The sequence below is a fragment of the Perissodus microlepis genome, chromosome 2 (assembly GCF_051167445.1).
Source record: "Perissodus microlepis isolate ML-2025 ecotype Zambia chromosome 2, ASM5116744v1, whole genome shotgun sequence".
NCBI classification, from domain to species: Eukaryota; Metazoa; Chordata; class Actinopteri; order Cichliformes; family Cichlidae; genus Perissodus; species Perissodus microlepis.
Window position 1 is genome coordinate 18,841,327 of NC_140462.1, and position 17,959 is coordinate 18,859,285.

Here is a 17,959-nt window from a genome sequence, read left to right on the forward strand (position 1 = left end):
ATGAGCTAGTCAGGGGATGACTATGAACTTTGATTCTGTCTTGGACTTACTACCACATATAACTGCAAAAATAATATTTGCATTTCCAACACCTACCCTTTGAATTTGTTAGATGGTGCATGACGCTTGATAATCATCAGCTTGAGCTAATGATTATCAAGCTCCATTTTTGTCTGCAAGCAGAGTTACACCATAGCAAGTTCAGTCGAATGACTGAACTTGTTTGGCAACAGGCACAATGAATATTTCTAATCTTGCTAATTTCTTTCTTTCTTTCTTTTTTACATAAATAGCTGAATTAGGCCTACAACAGTTTATTGGTTGATATTAGCAATTTGCTTAACCAATATCTATCAGCATTTATATGTGTCTGAAAAAAAATTGACTCATTTATATCAGAACATCATGAAATATTGGCATTGCTTTCTGTCTTAAAAATTAGTTTGTCTCTAATTTAGATGTAAATGATCTTTACTTCCATTCAAAGATTAAACTCAGTAAACTAAGTATTAGTAAAAAGCACGCTGAATTTTATGATGGCAGTGTTTGGAAATGTTTCATTTTGCACACAATTATGAGCAAACACGCATTCATTTAGCCGGCTGTATGCAGTAAATCAACAAAACCCCAAAACGTGTTGGCATTTGTTATATTCCATAAATGTATGCAAATTTAATTCATTTTGCAATTTTTACAATGCTAACAACAAGATAATTCAGCATTTTATGTCACAGCTTATTGAATACCGATAATTTTCTGTTTAAACCAAATGCAAAATGTAAATACTGGTAAAGGACGAATGTTTATAGTGACTATCTGCAGAAATCAGCAAATCAGCCAGATTTTACTTTTACTGCTGAACATTACAGCAGTTCCAGTTTTCAAAGCTATACAGGATTCTCAGAAAAAAAAAAGGATCACTCAGGATAGTCATTTCACGGCAAGTGCAGCAAAAATCAATATAGTTTTCAGATAATTAGCTTATTTAAGTATGTATAATTAATATATTGAATGCCTTTAAAATTAGTTTCAAATAGCCGTTAAGGAATTTGAAGCAAGATATAAGCGCATCTCCAATATGAAGCAATTTATCGGCTTAAGACAGATCAGACTTTGTCAAAAGGGCTGAATTATTATGTAAATCCTGTTATATTCTTACTTCAAATAATCACTTGATAGTACCTCATAGGTTTTATGACTGTTAGTTTAGCTGTCAGTAGTTCTCAAACTCTGGTGAGTGTAAAAAATATGGAGTGAAATTGTAACCTAATAGTGTTAACTTCAACAGCACTAAACATTGCTAATTTAATTAGAAAAGGTTGAATAATAGCAAAATGTATTCATAATGATCGGAGAACTTTTATTTGCTACTCCTCTGGTTGGCATGTTCCCAGAACAGGAAATACTGAATCATTCATTACTGTCAAATCTCTAACAGGCTCCCTACTGGTGTTGGTGACACCTCAATAAGTAAAACCATTCCCTTTGTTCTCTGGCACAAAAATTCAGAGCTCTGTATAGAAATGGTCACTTACACAATGAGAAACAAAGGGCCATTGCACTCACAAACACAAAGCACAGCAGCTACAGGTAAAGAGTCTCAACTTCTCTGGTTATTTCCTTTCAAGTCCCAGAAGTCACCTTCACTGATAAAGACCAAGGACTTATATTTTCTATCAACAGCTTCTGAGGTTTTAGCGATAAAAAGTGAAATGTTGCTGGGAAGTTTGAGAAAGGGACAGTTTCAATGGAAAAGATGATGATGATGTCAAGGTTTTTCTTATGTTCTCTTATTCGCCACACCTCTTCTTGATAGTTGTGCTAGACATTTTTGGAATCAGTGCATTAGTCCAGGATGTCTGAGTGAAATGCAGCTCTGTTGTCTCTTGGTTGCTCGACAGTTCCAGTATTGGTCAGGTATAATGGTCCTCTTTCACTCAGTTGAAGAGACAGCAGCTTTCTGAACACTTTATCCACAGAGCACATACAAAGTTTTCTCCAGTCATTTTTCAGAACCATATTTAAACAAGAGCCTCTGTTTATAATACAAATCTTCACAGTACATACTTCATGTCTAAATATCATACACATTTGTTATATTATAACTGAATAGAGATACACAGAGATAGCTGAAAACTTAGCTAGTCCACAGAAGCAGCACCTTGACTTCATTTCAGCTTGATCACAATAATATACAAATGCACAGACAGGCATCTGTCTGTCAAAGGCTCCCACACTCAGAATGAGAACTCTAACAGGTGGAACCGGACTACTTAGACAGAAAAATAGAAGAACAGAATCGCTGTACAAATTTAGAGGGAGGAATAACGCCACACGGTCCACTTCCTCTGAACTGCACAGGTCCTCCCATTTGCTTGGTACTAGGAGAATCCTTGGCATGCCCCCCTGTGCTCTTTAGCGTTCATTGATAAGGATTTGAAGGAGTAGCAACAGAAGGCTGAAGGCAGCTTGAAGCATTAGACTGTGAGGTGAGGCAGCGTTTAGGAGACTGTTAGATGACATGGTGGAGTGGCCCACCAGTAATTCATTTCCCAAGACCTGGAAAGAGACAGGAAAGTTAGTCTTTTCATCTTTTCGTGACTTCTAATCTCTTTAATTGTTGTAAACGCTTTTAGTTTCATGTGTCATTACTGCTCATATAAAAGCAGATTAGTGATTAGGTGCCAAACACAGATATGAATTAATGTCCTTGTGTCATCTCTTGTCAAATACAAATTTATCTCTTACACCTTTGAAATTTCTCTTTTCATTTTCAGTAAAATTAAAATACTTGTTCAGGACACATCTTGGACTTTGTGGGAGCTACACAAACATTTCAAAGAATGTGGTTCATACCTGATGTGTTCATTTGATTTTTTTCCCCACCTCCTGGTCTAGTCTGTATTGGAACCTGCTATTCAGCAGTCTTCTGCAGCTTCTGTACTATATCTCTACCTAAAGTACATCTCAATATAAACTATTCAGTAACCAGTTTGCCTTAAATCTATCTTGTTCCACTCCCATTGAATTTTTACATATTTATTTTCTTATTTCACAACAAGACACTCAAAGTAAAGTTTTTAGGTATCATCATTGTATACAAAAGCTATGCAGTGAAGCAATGTAGCCCAAATTTGCACTTCCCAGGCACTTTACAGGCAGCAACTTGGGTGAAAAATGTGTTTAAAGCTGCACCGTGAAAAACCCCATCAGCTAAATGAGACTTGTAGTAAGAAAGCAGTCTGAATGCTCAAACAGACACGCTGTAAGTACCAGTCCATTCTCTCCTGCTGCTACCAGAAATCACAAATGGAGGACAAACTTAATGATACCTTTAAACTTTGCTTTTACATAGAGAAAGGGAGAAAAGGATTCAGCCTAAAGACAAGTGAGCAAAAATGTAGAGCTTAATGGTACATAAGTTGTGAAAAAAATCTTTCTATAACTAGAATCTATCTATTATTGTACCTGTTTAGGGATTTGTAATGTAACTATATTCACAAAAGTAATAAAAAGGACAATTTAGCTTTGCTTTTGGTTCACCGTAAGGACTGAAGTAAAGCTAAAGTGGAAGCAAGAGCTGCTTCCACTGCTGAAATGCAGTGAGTAGTTAGAAGACCCTCACACACACAATTGTGTTTTGAAATGGTTTCTGTGTCAGATTAGGTGATCATAGTCAAAAATGTAATATATTATATTGTAATATATTATACTTAATGTCCTCCCCAAGAAAAATGGCTGGCTGCAGTGCTACTGCATTTCGTTGCCCTGTACCTGTGACATGTGCAATGACAATAAAGTTGAATTCTATTCTATTCTATTCTACATTGGACCTTGAACATGCATAGCCTGCTGCACATGGATGTGCCAACAACTAGCTGCAGTGGTCCATTGAATATTATGTGTGCAACTTACATTTTTATGAATAAAATTTAACCTAGGTGCCACAGATCATCACTTGGCAATGAAAACAGTATTTTTTATACTTCTCATTCTGAATAAAGAGAGTGAACTTGCTATTGTGTAGTATGTGTATGCAGAAGTTAAAATGTACTACATATTTATTTGCACTGAAATGAATTAACAAAAAGGTAAACCTTATTTCGAGACTTTCTAATCAGCACCCCATGTCAGCTTGGTTAGGGTATTATCTGGCTAGTATTGTGTTGCCTAATGCAAATATTAGCAGCAGTATTAGTTATAAAAGTGTCCCATGATGGTCCTATAAGGGTGAATTCAAATGTCTTGATGCATGTTCACTCATCCAGGTAAGTAAAATTCCAAAAGTTGATCCTGTTCATCTGGACATGGCGTTTTCAGTGGGAGAAACGTTTCGTCACTCATCCAAGTGACGTCTTCAGACTGATGAGTGACGAATACTGATGAACAGAATCAACTTTTGGAGGTGAATTCAAATGTTTATACCTTAAAAAATGGTCATATTAGCACAATTTATGTCATTTTCAGCAGGCAAATTCCATTTGGAATACGGAAAATGAGCAGCTGAAACAATAGCACAGACAGCAACAAATCTCACTGTCATTGTCTCAGTCCTGTACAAAATAATTTCAGAAGCCTACAATGTTGCACATCTGAGAAACGCTTTTGCCAGAAATGGTTCACTTCTAAACGTGGGATTTTGTAGAGGTGCAAGAAAAGAATGACGAGAAAACTGCACACCTGTGTTGGTATTATTGTATCCAGAATGTTCCTCATAGTTTCTATGGTTCCGGGTGGAGAGGTGGTGCTGCTGTTTTCTCTTCTGCCTTGGCTGGTTGTGCTGTACTGGCTGTGAGTCGGCTGTTGGTCTGATTCCCTTCCAAACACCATGAACGCATTACCTGAAACATTAGATATAGCAGTAAAAAATGTTACTATTCCTCAGCAGCACCACCTTGGTGTTTTCATTGAGTTACATTCATGTCTTATTCAGTCATGACAGATGCCTCCTGTTCTGCATTGTAAATCTTGCATAAGAGGTTCTCCTAGGCCAAGGCCAGTTTGAATTTGGACAGCATAGGAGAAAAGGAAAAAAGAAAGGCGAAAATACTCAGTATTCTCTTCAAGTATCCAAACTGCACCTGCCTCTCCACATCGACCTCATTAACACTTAGACCGTTTGCACTGGCCAAATAACTGTGAGACGTCTCTGTATCTTTTCTAGGCAGGGGGCCCGAGGAAAGACTGGCCAAAGATTCACCTCGCTACACATACCAAAGATATTCTCAATGTGTACAGGTTCTGTGATAGATATATGCTTGCTAGGGTCAGTAATAAGGACATTCATTATTCACAATCCAGAGCAGAGGTCATAAAAATATGAAGGAAAGAGAGGAAGTTTAAAAATTTGCATGGAAAACAAAGAGACTAGAGAAACACATAATGCAAATACATGTATGGCAATGGTGACTAATTTATGTTGTGTCAGCTGAGAATGTCTGAGAGTTACAGTTTAAAAAAGCATTATATACATTATATATATATAGACATTTCAACAAATATCAGCAAGTTCTGCAAGGAAATCTGTAGCATCCTTGTTACATGGCTACAGATAATTAAAGAGTGTCAGTGTACTTTAGTACAAAGCAAGTTTAACAGCTTCAAGCACTTTGGTTAGCAACACTATAAAAATAAAGTTTGGCCTATGTTATCTTATAAAGGTAAACAACAAAATGCTCACTATGTAAGTCAACAAACATATCAGCATTGTTTCCCTCATTAAATAACAGGAGAACCTGGCAGATTATAGTAAGTGCATGTACAGATGTGTGTAAAATACTCTTCATTGTTAAATGTAAAGGTAAGTTAAAAGAATAAATATAAAACCATATTTTAAATGCAGCCTATACTTGCTAATTTGATAGTATAGATAGTATAGTACAAGTACAAATAGGTGCTCTGTTTTAATGATCAGATATCAAGGTCTAAAGAACAATAACATTATTTTAAAATTTCTAGTAGCCCAAGAGAAACAAACAAACAAAAAAACGGATAAATGTTGTGTCTAAGAATTTGTATTTCTTGTTCACCTCTGAACAAAAAAAGAGTTTAGAAAAGGAGTGGGTAATTAATTTTTTCAAGGGGCCACATGAGAAATTGTGACTGTCCCAGTGTCTCATATGGAACCTCGGGAAAATTAATTGTCCTTTTCTGCTTTAGATACTTGTAAAAACCTCTTTCTACCTACCCACCAAGGTCTGACGGATCTTCCAAGAATGGTGTGATTATTTTCCAGAGAACTGATTGGTCAGGAGACAGTTATTTTGCACATTTATCTCTTTTTTGACCACTTTAACACACCTGGGGAATTAAAACTTTTCCAAAATCTTCAACAGCATTTATTTCCTATCAGTTCTTTAAATAGGCTAATAATTACAGGGTTGCTTACATATAATTCAGTTAGAAGTGACTGTCTGAAAGAGCAGGTGGAATTACCAAGGGAACCACATAAAGTGCAAATGATCATGCAAAATTTAAAAAAGTGTTTTGTTTCATTCATAAATGAAAGAATGAACCAGAGGGAGTGAGAAAGAGCACACACTGAATTTTACAAAGAGACCCTTGATTTAAATACATCTCTCTCTGTGCCAGTGATGAAGTATGCTGGAAAACATTTTTCTCACTGAATCCCAACAGCTCCATCCTATCATTATGCCTGCCATGGAGCTTAATTTGGTTTTCATATCAAGCCCCTTGAATGTCCTGTATTACAGGTTATCAGTGAAAATTATACTGATTAGAAAATGCAATTTTTGTGTTTTATCTTACAAATGAAATTACACTGCTCAACCAGGAGTTAAGTGGAAGGATGTGAAACCACAGAAATCAGAGCGAGCCAGCAATTTGGGAAAACAGGATTTGTTTCAGCTCTACAGTTGCAGGCTCTGTCTTTTTACCTGTGCCAGATGCAGTTCAATTTCACATAAAGTAATGTACTATATAGTGAATATAATATGAAATATAAATGAGCAAAATTGTTAATATCCCCAGTAAGTCTCCCTGAAGTTTAACCCCTAACTTCATTCTGTAAACACTGAGTGGGTGGATGGAGCAGGGTGTATTTGTTTCTATATGTGTACCTGCATGCATGTCCATTTCCATCTTTCTGCTCCTGATTTTCCTGCACAAGTGTTACATTTCAAGCACTTACACCTGTCATCCTGTACATTCTGCACATTTTACCCTCCTTTTTGGGAACTACTCAAATCGACTGCAAGTCAGTGGTGGAACGCAGCACTTTGCCTGTGTTACTGTGTATCCATCAAGACAGTGAAAAGATTTTGAACTCAGAAATTGTAGAAGAGAGGCAAATTTGGAAGATAATGAATGCAAGGCCTTTTGCTTTTATTGGATAGGACAGTGTAAACTAGTTAGAAGGGTGGGGAAGGAGTGTATGTGTGTGGGGGGTAACCCATAGGAAATTGTCTTGGGCAGAGTCAAACTCAGGCCCCTGCAGTAGCGTTAAGCCTTCAGTAAATGGGCTACCAGGGGGGTGTCAAGATCTCTGTCTAAATAAATAAATCTGGGTAAATTGCCAGATGATTAAACATGCAACTATTTTGCTGGTAATACCTGAAATGATTAAAGAAAATCAACAGCCTATTTATTCAAGATAATTCATAATTTTATTGGGGTTATATTGGTTGGGTCTGATTATTGGGGGGGTCATAACTAGGGCTGCACAATATTAGGAAAACCTGCGATGTGCGATAACTGTGATCAATACTGCGATAACGATATGACTTGCGATAAAATTAATAGCAAAACAAAACAAAAAAATGAATACATAATTTCCGTTTTACTGCAACAGTTTTATTTAAAGAAAGTTGCTGTACTAGCAGTGTAACAACAAAGTGCACTTTAACATTGAAACATTGCCCCCATAAAAAATTTTCTGAGGCTTGAATTCTGAAAGACATCCTTCCCGGTCTCTATAATTAGTTTTAAATAAACAGAACACACTTGTTGGTCTTCTTTAAGATACCAGCTGGCTAGCACCTCACGTAATACATGGGCTATATTTTCATTAGTGTGAGAGTTTGGAAAATACAGTCTCTTAGACACCGTGTTTTCAGTTCAAAGTCTTCGGTGAGGAAGTGCACTGTGAAACTCATATATGGTTCCGTTGTACGACTTGACCATAGGTCTGTAGTGCTTGCGTAGTTTTCAGCTTGGCTCAGTTCAAACATGACGGTCTTGCGGCATGTTTCGCACATTTGTGGAATAGCGACATGGGAAAAGTAGTTTCGTGAGGGGATGCGGTATCTCTGGTCCACTTTATGTATCAGACTGGTGAAGCCCTCTCTGCTAACTGTATTTATAGGCATCATGTCTTTAGCCAAAAAATGTGTAATGGCCTCTGTTATTTCTTTGTACCGCTTCGACGTTTTCTCATAAGGAGTTCCACTTGAAAAACTCTGATACAGAGACGGCTGTTGGACTGCTGTGCTCTTTGTCTTAACATTAGCAACCTTTGTTTGGCTAGCCCTATCTTTCTGGAACTTTTCAAACTGTTCTCTGTTGTTGTATTGAAGATGATGGTGGAGATTAGTTGTGTTTCCTCTGGTGGTTGCCACGAGTGTTTGGCAAGTTTTGCAGAGTACCTGTGTTTGGAGAACGTCGTCTTTATCAAATCCAAAGTACCTCCAAATAAGCGAGGTACTATTTTTTTAGCCACGAGTTCATAGTCAGTAGCGTTCTCGTCATGCGTCTCGCTCTCAGCCACTACAACTCTGACTCGTTGCTGCAGCATTGTTTACTCCCCACCTATGTCGGAGGCGGGCCTCTAATCCATATGATTGATTAATGCCGTGAAGGGCTCTAGTCAGCTGGTCAAATGTGTAAACGGGTTTCTTAGATTGGTAAATTCTTTAAAGCACGTGTGTAAACATTTTAAGGTACCCAATTATCGATGGGCCCATCACACAGGCTGATATCGCGATGACAATAAATCTTCGATTTATTGTGCAGGCCTAGTCATAACCCCCCTAACCCCCCTGGAAATTACGCCCCTGTGCTCAACCATTTAAGGTATAGCAACGCATAAGACGAGGATGAGCTTGACCATAATTTATGCCCAGAACAAGCCCAACACCAGCAAGGAGAGAAAACTGTTGAAATTGCCCAAGGAATGAGTGACCCCACAGAACTGCCAGCATGGTGCAACCATGACCAGGACCTCAAATATGATTAAGAACTTTTCATCCCAGATGCCACTAGAAATTCATCACTATCAAGAAATGTTCCCTGTTCTAAATTCTGTTCTAGATCCAGTGACAACAAATATATAAGAGCTGCAATGTGTGACAAAACAAAATGGGCAGGCAGTCACAGTATACTTTCATCAAGTATAGGAAATACATATGCAAGACACAGCAAAATAGTCCCTCATGTGTCGTATAGATCGGCAGACATGGGCTATTTTTTTTCCAGAGTGGCATAAATCTAGTCCGTTTCACAGAAGTAAACAGTTTGTTACCAGAAAACCTTCCTTCATTTATATTTGTTCAAGATAAACATATTTCTTTCTGCCTACAGTATATCTTGATTATGATTGATTTTTCTTTTTTTATTACATTTTGTCACGAGTATCACTTCCATACATACATGTGTTTTAACAGCGGCAAATTCTAAATATTAACCATACATGTGGTCTCCAATGCTTGCCATTGAGAAAAAGTAAACGTCCATAAACTGTTATGGTTGTACCCCGCGTCTCGCCCTGTGGCGGCTGGGATATGCTTCAGCGCCAGCAAGTCCCTGACATGGATAAGCGGAAGAGAATGGATGGATGGTTGTGGTTGTATTGATTTAATAACACAATAAATGTTGGCAGAGTAACAAAAATATTGACATTACACAAGGGTTAACACTAGCAAGGGTTAATCTATAAACCAAAACTTACAAAAAAGACGCATTAACCCTTTCTTTTGAACCGCATATCACCAGTTAAACAGGCTGCCAACAGCATAGTCTAATGATTTATTCCCAAATATCTCTAAATGAACACAATCCTACAACAAAAACCTGAGTCTGTGCACTACTTTGTTGACATTAGAGTAAAAAGGTAGCACTCACTGAGACAGATGTTGTCTGTGAAATATCCCAGGAAATTCTCACACTCTTCTCTCTGGCTCCCACTGGCTGAGCATGAGCACCATGGGGCTACGCTGGACGTGGAGTTGTCAACATAGTTGGGAGTTATTGTACTTCCTGCAGAGAGACAGCGCCAGGCATCAATCAATATTAAATGTGCATTGCTTTTGAGTTGTTACACTGTAATCATGATGCATTATTTTCTGAAGCCTTAATGGACTCTGCATTCCCTATACACTGACCTGATGTAAAAGCATGGTAATATTATAACACCACAGGTTAGATTAGCTGCAGTCATATTATATAATAGAGTGATCCTGAAAAATGCTCCAATTTTCTCTTTTTTAGGTCACAGAAGTCTCTGGCATTGAGATTGTTTTCTGTTTCCCCCCGCGCACCCCAACATAGTGTTGGTGGGATTTCAAGTACTTTAATAAATACAAGACAAGAATGAAAAGGCCAAGTGTGTGTTTGTGCTGAGGGGCACCATTTGAGATTCTTGAAATGCATTACGTTAGCTCCTCTTTCCAGTGCATAGAAAAGAAATGTCTGCTCTACCTGCTCTTTTTCTTTTGCCACCTGTTATAAAACAGATTAAACCTCACTCTGTATAAAGAGCTTCAGTTTTTTTCTGTAATGAGAGATTTTTATACTTATACCATCTTATACCAAGCTGAACTTTGTCTTTTCGTTCTCCCACTCAATCTTAACCTGTTCTGTATTTATTAATTTAGCTTCTAGCTAGCTTTCGCTCATTCCGGTGCATTTAAGGCTGCACAGTTTTCTCTTTACTTCTCTCTCCCAACATATGCCACACAGCGTCACTTACATACTGTCTTTTTCCTCCTACAGGTGTTGATTTTATTTTTTCGACTGTGTGTTTTCGCTCTCCGTGTTACATTTCAGATGTTCACCTACCTATAAGCCCTGTGTAGGCGAGGAGGCAGGCTCCATAGTTCTCTTGCTTGCAGCCACTGGCAGATGTTTTGGATGGTTCACAGTCATACTGAAACTGTGCCAGACGAGACCTATAAAAAACACAAAATGCATACTAGTTAGGAAGAACACAACAGAACTCTATATTTTTATCTAAAAGGTTTGCTGATTTCATTTTTACATATAATTTCTTACTCTAAGTAACTTAAGTTATAACTCAGTCATTTAATTAAGAGTTTGCTGCTCCAACATTAAAGAAATATTGCACGCCATGGTGAAGAGTGAAAGCACTGAGCTGTAATGTGAAAGTGATAGAAAGAGTAATATATTTCATCCCCCAGACCTGGGATCATTAGTAAAGCCCTCTGAGTCTAATGGGGCTGTGGAAAAATAATGGCCATGACCAGAGATAGCAATGAGTGATAACTCCAATCCATCTGGCTCTTTATCTGTGCTAAATATTTAATGTGTTATTCCAACAGGCTCTCTGGGGTGTTCTAACCACTGGTGGTACAAAGCTTTAGGGTAAAACAGCAGGCCATTTTGTTGATTGAGTGGCTGTTTATTTAGTTTCAAAGAGCCATACTATTGAACAGCACTGGCCTAAATATGTATGGAGAATACAAGTAAAATTTATATCCAAGAAAAACAAGAGAAACTAGAGTATTTAGCAATATCAAAGCTGGAGTAAACAATTATCTTAGTGATGTGTGTTGCTGTATCAAAATAAGATGGCATAGTGATAAATGCTTTCCAACAAAAAACTTTTACTTATGCAGGTTGCCGAAGAAGGCTGCATTTAGAAACTTTTATTTTTTTCTCCTTCTGGGAGAAAATGCCATCTGCAGTTGATTAACTAGTTGGTAATACCCTCGCTCTTACTTTGAAAGATTAGTTTTTGCTGTTCAGTCCTTTCCGTTTCCTGCTTTCTCACCAGCTACCTTCTCCAGAGAGAAACTCTAACTTCAGTAGCTGGTGATGTTAGTCTTGTTCTGCCCTGGAAAATTTACTTCAGGCTTGAATTACCCTCTAGCCAGAACCTGTAGCAGGTGAAAAACTGGTTTTGGCTCCAAAGCAGAACAAGAAGTACAACCGTGACCTCACTGGAGAGGTGTCTGATTATATCTGCTGGTTATTTATTTCCCAAAAACTGAAAAAACTGTTGAAAAATAATATTTGTAAGGAGAAACCAATAACATGTTGATATTATATAAATAATTTAGGGACGCAAGCGTACCTCCTTTATGTTTTGATGCATACATTTGCCAAGTGGAGTCTGTTATTAGTCTATTATTACGTATTTACTTCTGTTCCTACCTGCACACATAGTCAGCTTTGCAGATCCTCATCTGTGCAATGCAGTTGGGTTTATCCACCGTTTCATATGAGCAGCTGGGTACAATGGTCTGCCTTCGACGCTCTGCACAGGCTGTGTCCGTACATGGGCAGAAGAGCAGCTCATGTGTATAATCAGCAGGAACACGGTCAAAGAACCTGCGCAGGGCCTTATTGCATTTGGGCCGGTTGCACAGGCCTGACTTGGCAGTGGGTTTGATACAAGCCGAGACATATTCTGTGCGGAGCTTCTGGCACAAGTCGTCCACATTGCAAGCCTTGGCTGCATCCAGGCAGCGATTCACAGTTGTCATGCCAACATCAGAGTCTGTGGACGGAAGTAAGGTTAGTGACAAGGTTTCAACAGAAAACTAATCGAGAGGTTTTGTGTGTATGTGAATGAGAACATAAGCATGTACTAGTTTACCAATTTATCCTGATGAGATGTAATCTCCTGTTGTTAAAACATCAGATAGGGAGTTTGGAATTGAACATCAGGTTTAAGGAGGAAGTGTGTGTGTAAACAAAAATTGGGGGACTTGTTTTTGACTATCAGAAAAACAAAGGGAACATCAGACGAAGAGTCTGGCCTTCAGTGCTTTGAACATAGCACAATGTCATAATTTTGAATGATTGATTGATTGCTTTATTTCAACTCTATATTTAACACCCCTCTATGACCTTATATTGGAGAAAAAATATATATAATATATATTTTTAAAGTTTTTCATATTTGGTAGAGCGCAGTGGTTAGCACTATTGCCTCACATCAGAAGGTCCTGAAGGTGCGAATCGAGCCAGGGCCTTTCTGTGTGAGGTTTGAATGTTCTCTCTGTGTTTGTGTGGATTCTCCCCAGGTACTCTCACAGTCCAAAGACATGCAGCTAGTAGGGTTAGGTTAACTGGTCATTCTAAATTGCTCATAGATATGAATGAGAGTGTGAATGGTTGTCTGTCACTCTGTTAGCCCTGTGACAGACTGGAGAACTGTCCAGGGTCTACCCTGCCTCTGGCCCTATCATAACTGAGATGGGATCCTTTTATCTGAATATTGTGAATCTTTGAATTTAATTTGCCTTTTAAATTGTACCCCGTCTCCCAGCCCAACAGAAAAATTATGAACACTCAATTGTTCCTTTTTTTCTAATTTGAATTCCACAGGGTCGCAGATTTTAAACATTATGACAGTAAGAAAAGAAAAATTGTGTTTTCACAAAACCCAGTACGACGTGCAATTCTTGTTACTTTTCTGCAGAATGTACACCAGTTATAATGAACTTTTACATGTATTTACCCACACCTCCACAAAGTAGGTTAAATAAGGTATTACCAGAGAACAGTAAAGAATTTTAATGTATTATTATAGAGTCCTTAACGTACGACATAAAGCGCCTTGGAGTAATTGTTTTACTGATTTGGTGCTTAAAAAAACCCTGAATTAACTGCAAAGTGATTTCTGAGTTGCCATGTCCTTTGCATTAGACAAGACTGAAATGCTTGTCAACAGCTAAAATACTTCACTATCAGACTTTTAACTACTTACTTTTTATCTTTTACTTTACAAGATCTCGTCTTCCATTTCTTATTTCATGGTGACTGTAAATCTTCAGTCGTATGTAACATCAAATAGCACAGGTACACAAACTTATTGTAACAAGTTATCTTTTGTATCAGAACACTATTGTTATACTAATGTAATATTGAATTAAAGGTTTCGGCATCTAAAATTAAGAGTCTATGAGGTAAAATTTTAGATGTCATGACTAATTATAAATTAACATGAAACATAACATGTTTCATTATATTATAGGTAAAATATATCAAAATCATTAGGAGTTTTTTTTTTTGTTTTTTTTTTTAAACTAAGGATGTGTTGGATTATAATGCCCTGCATATAATTTACTGTTCACTTATACTTCCTTTTTTTCTTACTGTGTGGAACTGTGGGGCATGACCCTCAAAACAATAAATCCAATAGTTATGTTACAAAAAAAAGAGTAATACAGGTCATTAACAAGTCTGGATATCATGATCACACTGAGCCATTGTTTCTCAGGTTCAATATGATGAAACTGGTTGAAATTAAATGCAAACAAATGAAATTTGTTGTGTTTTTTTTTAAAACAATGCAAATTAAGTTCAAGCTAAATCTAAGGTACTCTCAAACTGCGTATGAAGGTTTTTCTCAGTGTGGGAGATTAAGTTTGACTTGAGAGATTTTTTTTCTATTTTATTATAATTAAGCAAAGAAAGAGATTCAACAAAGATTTATTTCTGTAGTTGGGATTAAATTGTGGAATGATGTTGATATGTGCATAAAAATGTGCAATTCATTATTCTGTTTGTTGATGTTATTTCTTTCTACTTGGAAGGTAGGGTACCGTTAATGATAAGAATATAGGCCGGGCATAAATATAGGGACTACTGAGCCTGTTCAGTGATTTATTAGTATTATAGATATGGATCTTATTGTTTGATTAGGATCTATTCTTATTATTGAAGCGTGTTTTTGTTTTTTTTGTTCGTAATATTTGACTTAAATACTTAAACTTAAATAAATATATATCAAATATTTATGTGTAGATCTGCCACTAAAATGAGCAGCACAGTGATTGCAGCTTTTGTTACTTTGTGACAATTTGTGAATGAGCCTTTGGGATTTATGTTGCCTGGGAAATGTGGAAGTGAGCTGACCTCTTTGAGTTGTGTACTTCAGAGATGAGTGATAAGCTTGTGTACATATATATATTTTTAAAGCTGGCAGGTCCTCTGGTCAAACTAGATGAAGACAGCGGTGCAGTTTATGAAATGTCAACGGAGATAAGTCAGCAATATTTTAATAACTGATTTATTTTTAGTTCTTTTTTTAGGCTAAATGCCAAATATTTGGTCCCAGTTTTTAACATAAACATTTGCTACTTGTGTTCATTATATATGAATTTGGTTTTGTTGTGTTGGTTCCAGTCCCATTCCCAGCAGATTAATATAATGTATAGCCAAAACATGGCTTTGGCTCTTGATAACAATGACCACATCAGTATCAAAACCTGATTTCCTGTTCTTAAATAAAACTTTGCCTCATTTGATAAGGGATATTTAGTTCAGTCTGTTGTCATTCGGTGTTATATTAAGCTAGTATGTTCTTTTCATAGGCCGTTAGTATGTTTTGACATTCATGGATTATGTTATTTCAGCTGAGTCTGAGATGTGAATGTTTATATTGGGCATGTTTACAGTGAAAAGGCTTTGGCGTAATGTTGTATACTTAATAGAACACAAACATCTTCAAAGGGTAAAGGGGTTTACAATATGATGAAAGTTAATGAAGGTTGGTGAACTTGCCAGCAGAAATAGAGGCCAAGCGGACATAGTTGTAATCCCTCTCCACTGTCTCATAAGGGTAACTCTCCACCAGGTTGAGTCCTGGGGAAAAAAACAACACACAGTTAGGAATAAAGGCTTCAGTAGGCACTACAGTTTATCTAAATCTCAAGAAACACAAATAATGGCATGTAGTCATTTTTATTTAGTCACTGAGACTCCAGTTCACTCAGTCATAAATTATACACACATTCCCTCAGCTTATTATTCATTTGTCAGGGTTATTGTGTTATTGTCAACCCAGTCGCCAATGCTGGCATTTACGTTTCTGTAGCCACATGTATAATCTAAACATTTCTCAACCTAAAAAGTGTTTCATATCTATATTTATATCGACATTGTGGTATTTTTAAACACTCATGGTGCTCTTTGTTTTCAGAAAATAGAATGGGGGTAAGTATAATAACATCTATGAACATAAATAACATAAATTATATACTTTATTGTACACCACATATTGCGAGCATGTGGAATCCCCCAGTAATCCAGTCCTCTTATATAGGCTTGCTTACAGCCTCTGGCCACAATTTAATTTTCCGCCACACACTTCCTGTAGACCTTTTCATGAAATATGAACACTAGTAGCATTCTTAACGGTGCCTCAAAATAACTGATTCTTGATTAATTGTTTAGGTTGACACTGAGAACAGTTCACTTTATTTACAAATTTATGGAATCTATCTATTATCAGTAACAAAGTATTCCTTGGGGAGCCATGAGAAAACTGGAACCAGCCTTTCAGTAGGAGAATGCTCCTCTCTCTGTTATCCTCCTCAGCCTGTTGCTTCTTGCTTTGATTTTCTGCTGTGCCATGTTGTTTGATGAACAGCGCAACTGATATATGAGCCTCTATTGGCCTTTCACAGATAAATAAGCATCGGTGTGTATGTTATCCAATATGTCTGTTTTTTTCTTTTTACTGAATATAATGTTGATAAATTGCATTTCATTTAAAATTTATCTCTCATAGGTTACCCAGCAGAGTGCCTTCGACTTTATTGCTTGCTGTACCTTTCAGCACTGCCCACACCACATACGATATTATCACAGCAAAGCGGACAGTGGTGAAAAGTCATGCAGTGTCTTTGTAGTAAGTTGCCAATTAGGTTGCGAAAACTTTGCTTTAAAGTTAATAAATATCTCATTATTTTCCCTTTACTTCAATGTAATTTTAACATGATCTGTGTTTATCCGGTATAACAGCCTGTGACCCAAGCTCTGCTTCACAACGCATTTTAAATTTCACCTAGCTATTCCAAATATGTTACGTATGTGAAATTAAGCATTAACGTAAATTGTTGTTGTTGTTTTTTAAGTAACAATGTAACAAATGATAAAACACTATTGAGTAGAATGAATTATAAGGTGCAGAAAAACCAAATGTAAGGTCCATATGAGGGCATAGGGTGTCAAGAGGGTAGCAGAGTATTGGCTGGTGTATGATTACTAATTTATATATTTTTTCTAACGCTCTGGATCTGCATATGCACCCATACAAACAGTATTGGTCAGGCTCTAATCTGACATAGTCCATACTGGCCACATATGCATTCCTGCTATCCATTTTAGCCAAAGATAATCTGTTCAAAACCTGTTCTTTTATTCTGTACATTCTTTTGTATTTATCAATGGACTTTCAGCACTCTCATGTACATATATACATCAGTGCTGACAGTGTTTATTATCATTAGTCGTGACTTCTGATCACCACCTCCTGGGAGACACTGTCTCTGCCTGAGAATGGTAGACAACCGAAAAAACAACAGCAAAAAAAGAAAATTTAAAAAATATAGAAAAAAAAAAGAAATGGCTGAAATGCTTAAGTGATATTCTATAAGCTGAGCTAACCGTTCTGGCTGCTAATTTATCTATAAATTACATATGACTTTGAATGCTTGACAATTTTCTTAATTATTTCTTTGCTTCATCATAATGTTGTGTTTTTAAAAAGCCAAGAACCAATTGTTTCTGCAGGTGGTAAGAATATGCTTTCATGCCACAGAAACTAAATTCTGGCCATACGTAGGTCTATAAACAAGGGCATGTACACAGCCTGGGTGGCTTCCAAACATAAATGTATTTCATTGCTCCACATAGGTAATGTATGCTAAAAACATGTTACCTGACAAACAGGCAAATAGTTGTTACGCCCAAACCTTCATTTTATTCCATCAAAATGGCAAAGCCACCAGTTTACACGCTGTAAAATGTA

General features: G+C 37.0%; 1 protein-coding gene across 1 annotated transcript in view; it reads right to left on the bottom strand.

The window, feature by feature from the left end:
- Positions 1-1,339: 1,339 nt before the first annotated feature.
- The window catches only part of gfra4b (GDNF family receptor alpha 4b), a 56,525-nt gene continuing 39,905 nt past the window's right edge, over positions 1,340-17,959 (bottom strand). The window contains exons 4-9 of the mRNA XM_084951798.1: positions 15,709-15,789; positions 12,349-12,694; positions 11,014-11,123; positions 10,078-10,212; positions 4,681-4,841; positions 1,340-2,559 (exon numbers count right to left, since the gene is read on the bottom strand). Coding sequence (XP_084807924.1) covers positions 2,416-2,559; positions 4,681-4,841; positions 10,078-10,212; positions 11,014-11,123; positions 12,349-12,694; positions 15,709-15,789 — 977 coding nt within the window. The 3' untranslated portion in view covers positions 1,340-2,415. The remainder of the gene's footprint in view (positions 2,560-4,680; positions 4,842-10,077; positions 10,213-11,013; positions 11,124-12,348; positions 12,695-15,708; positions 15,790-17,959) is intronic.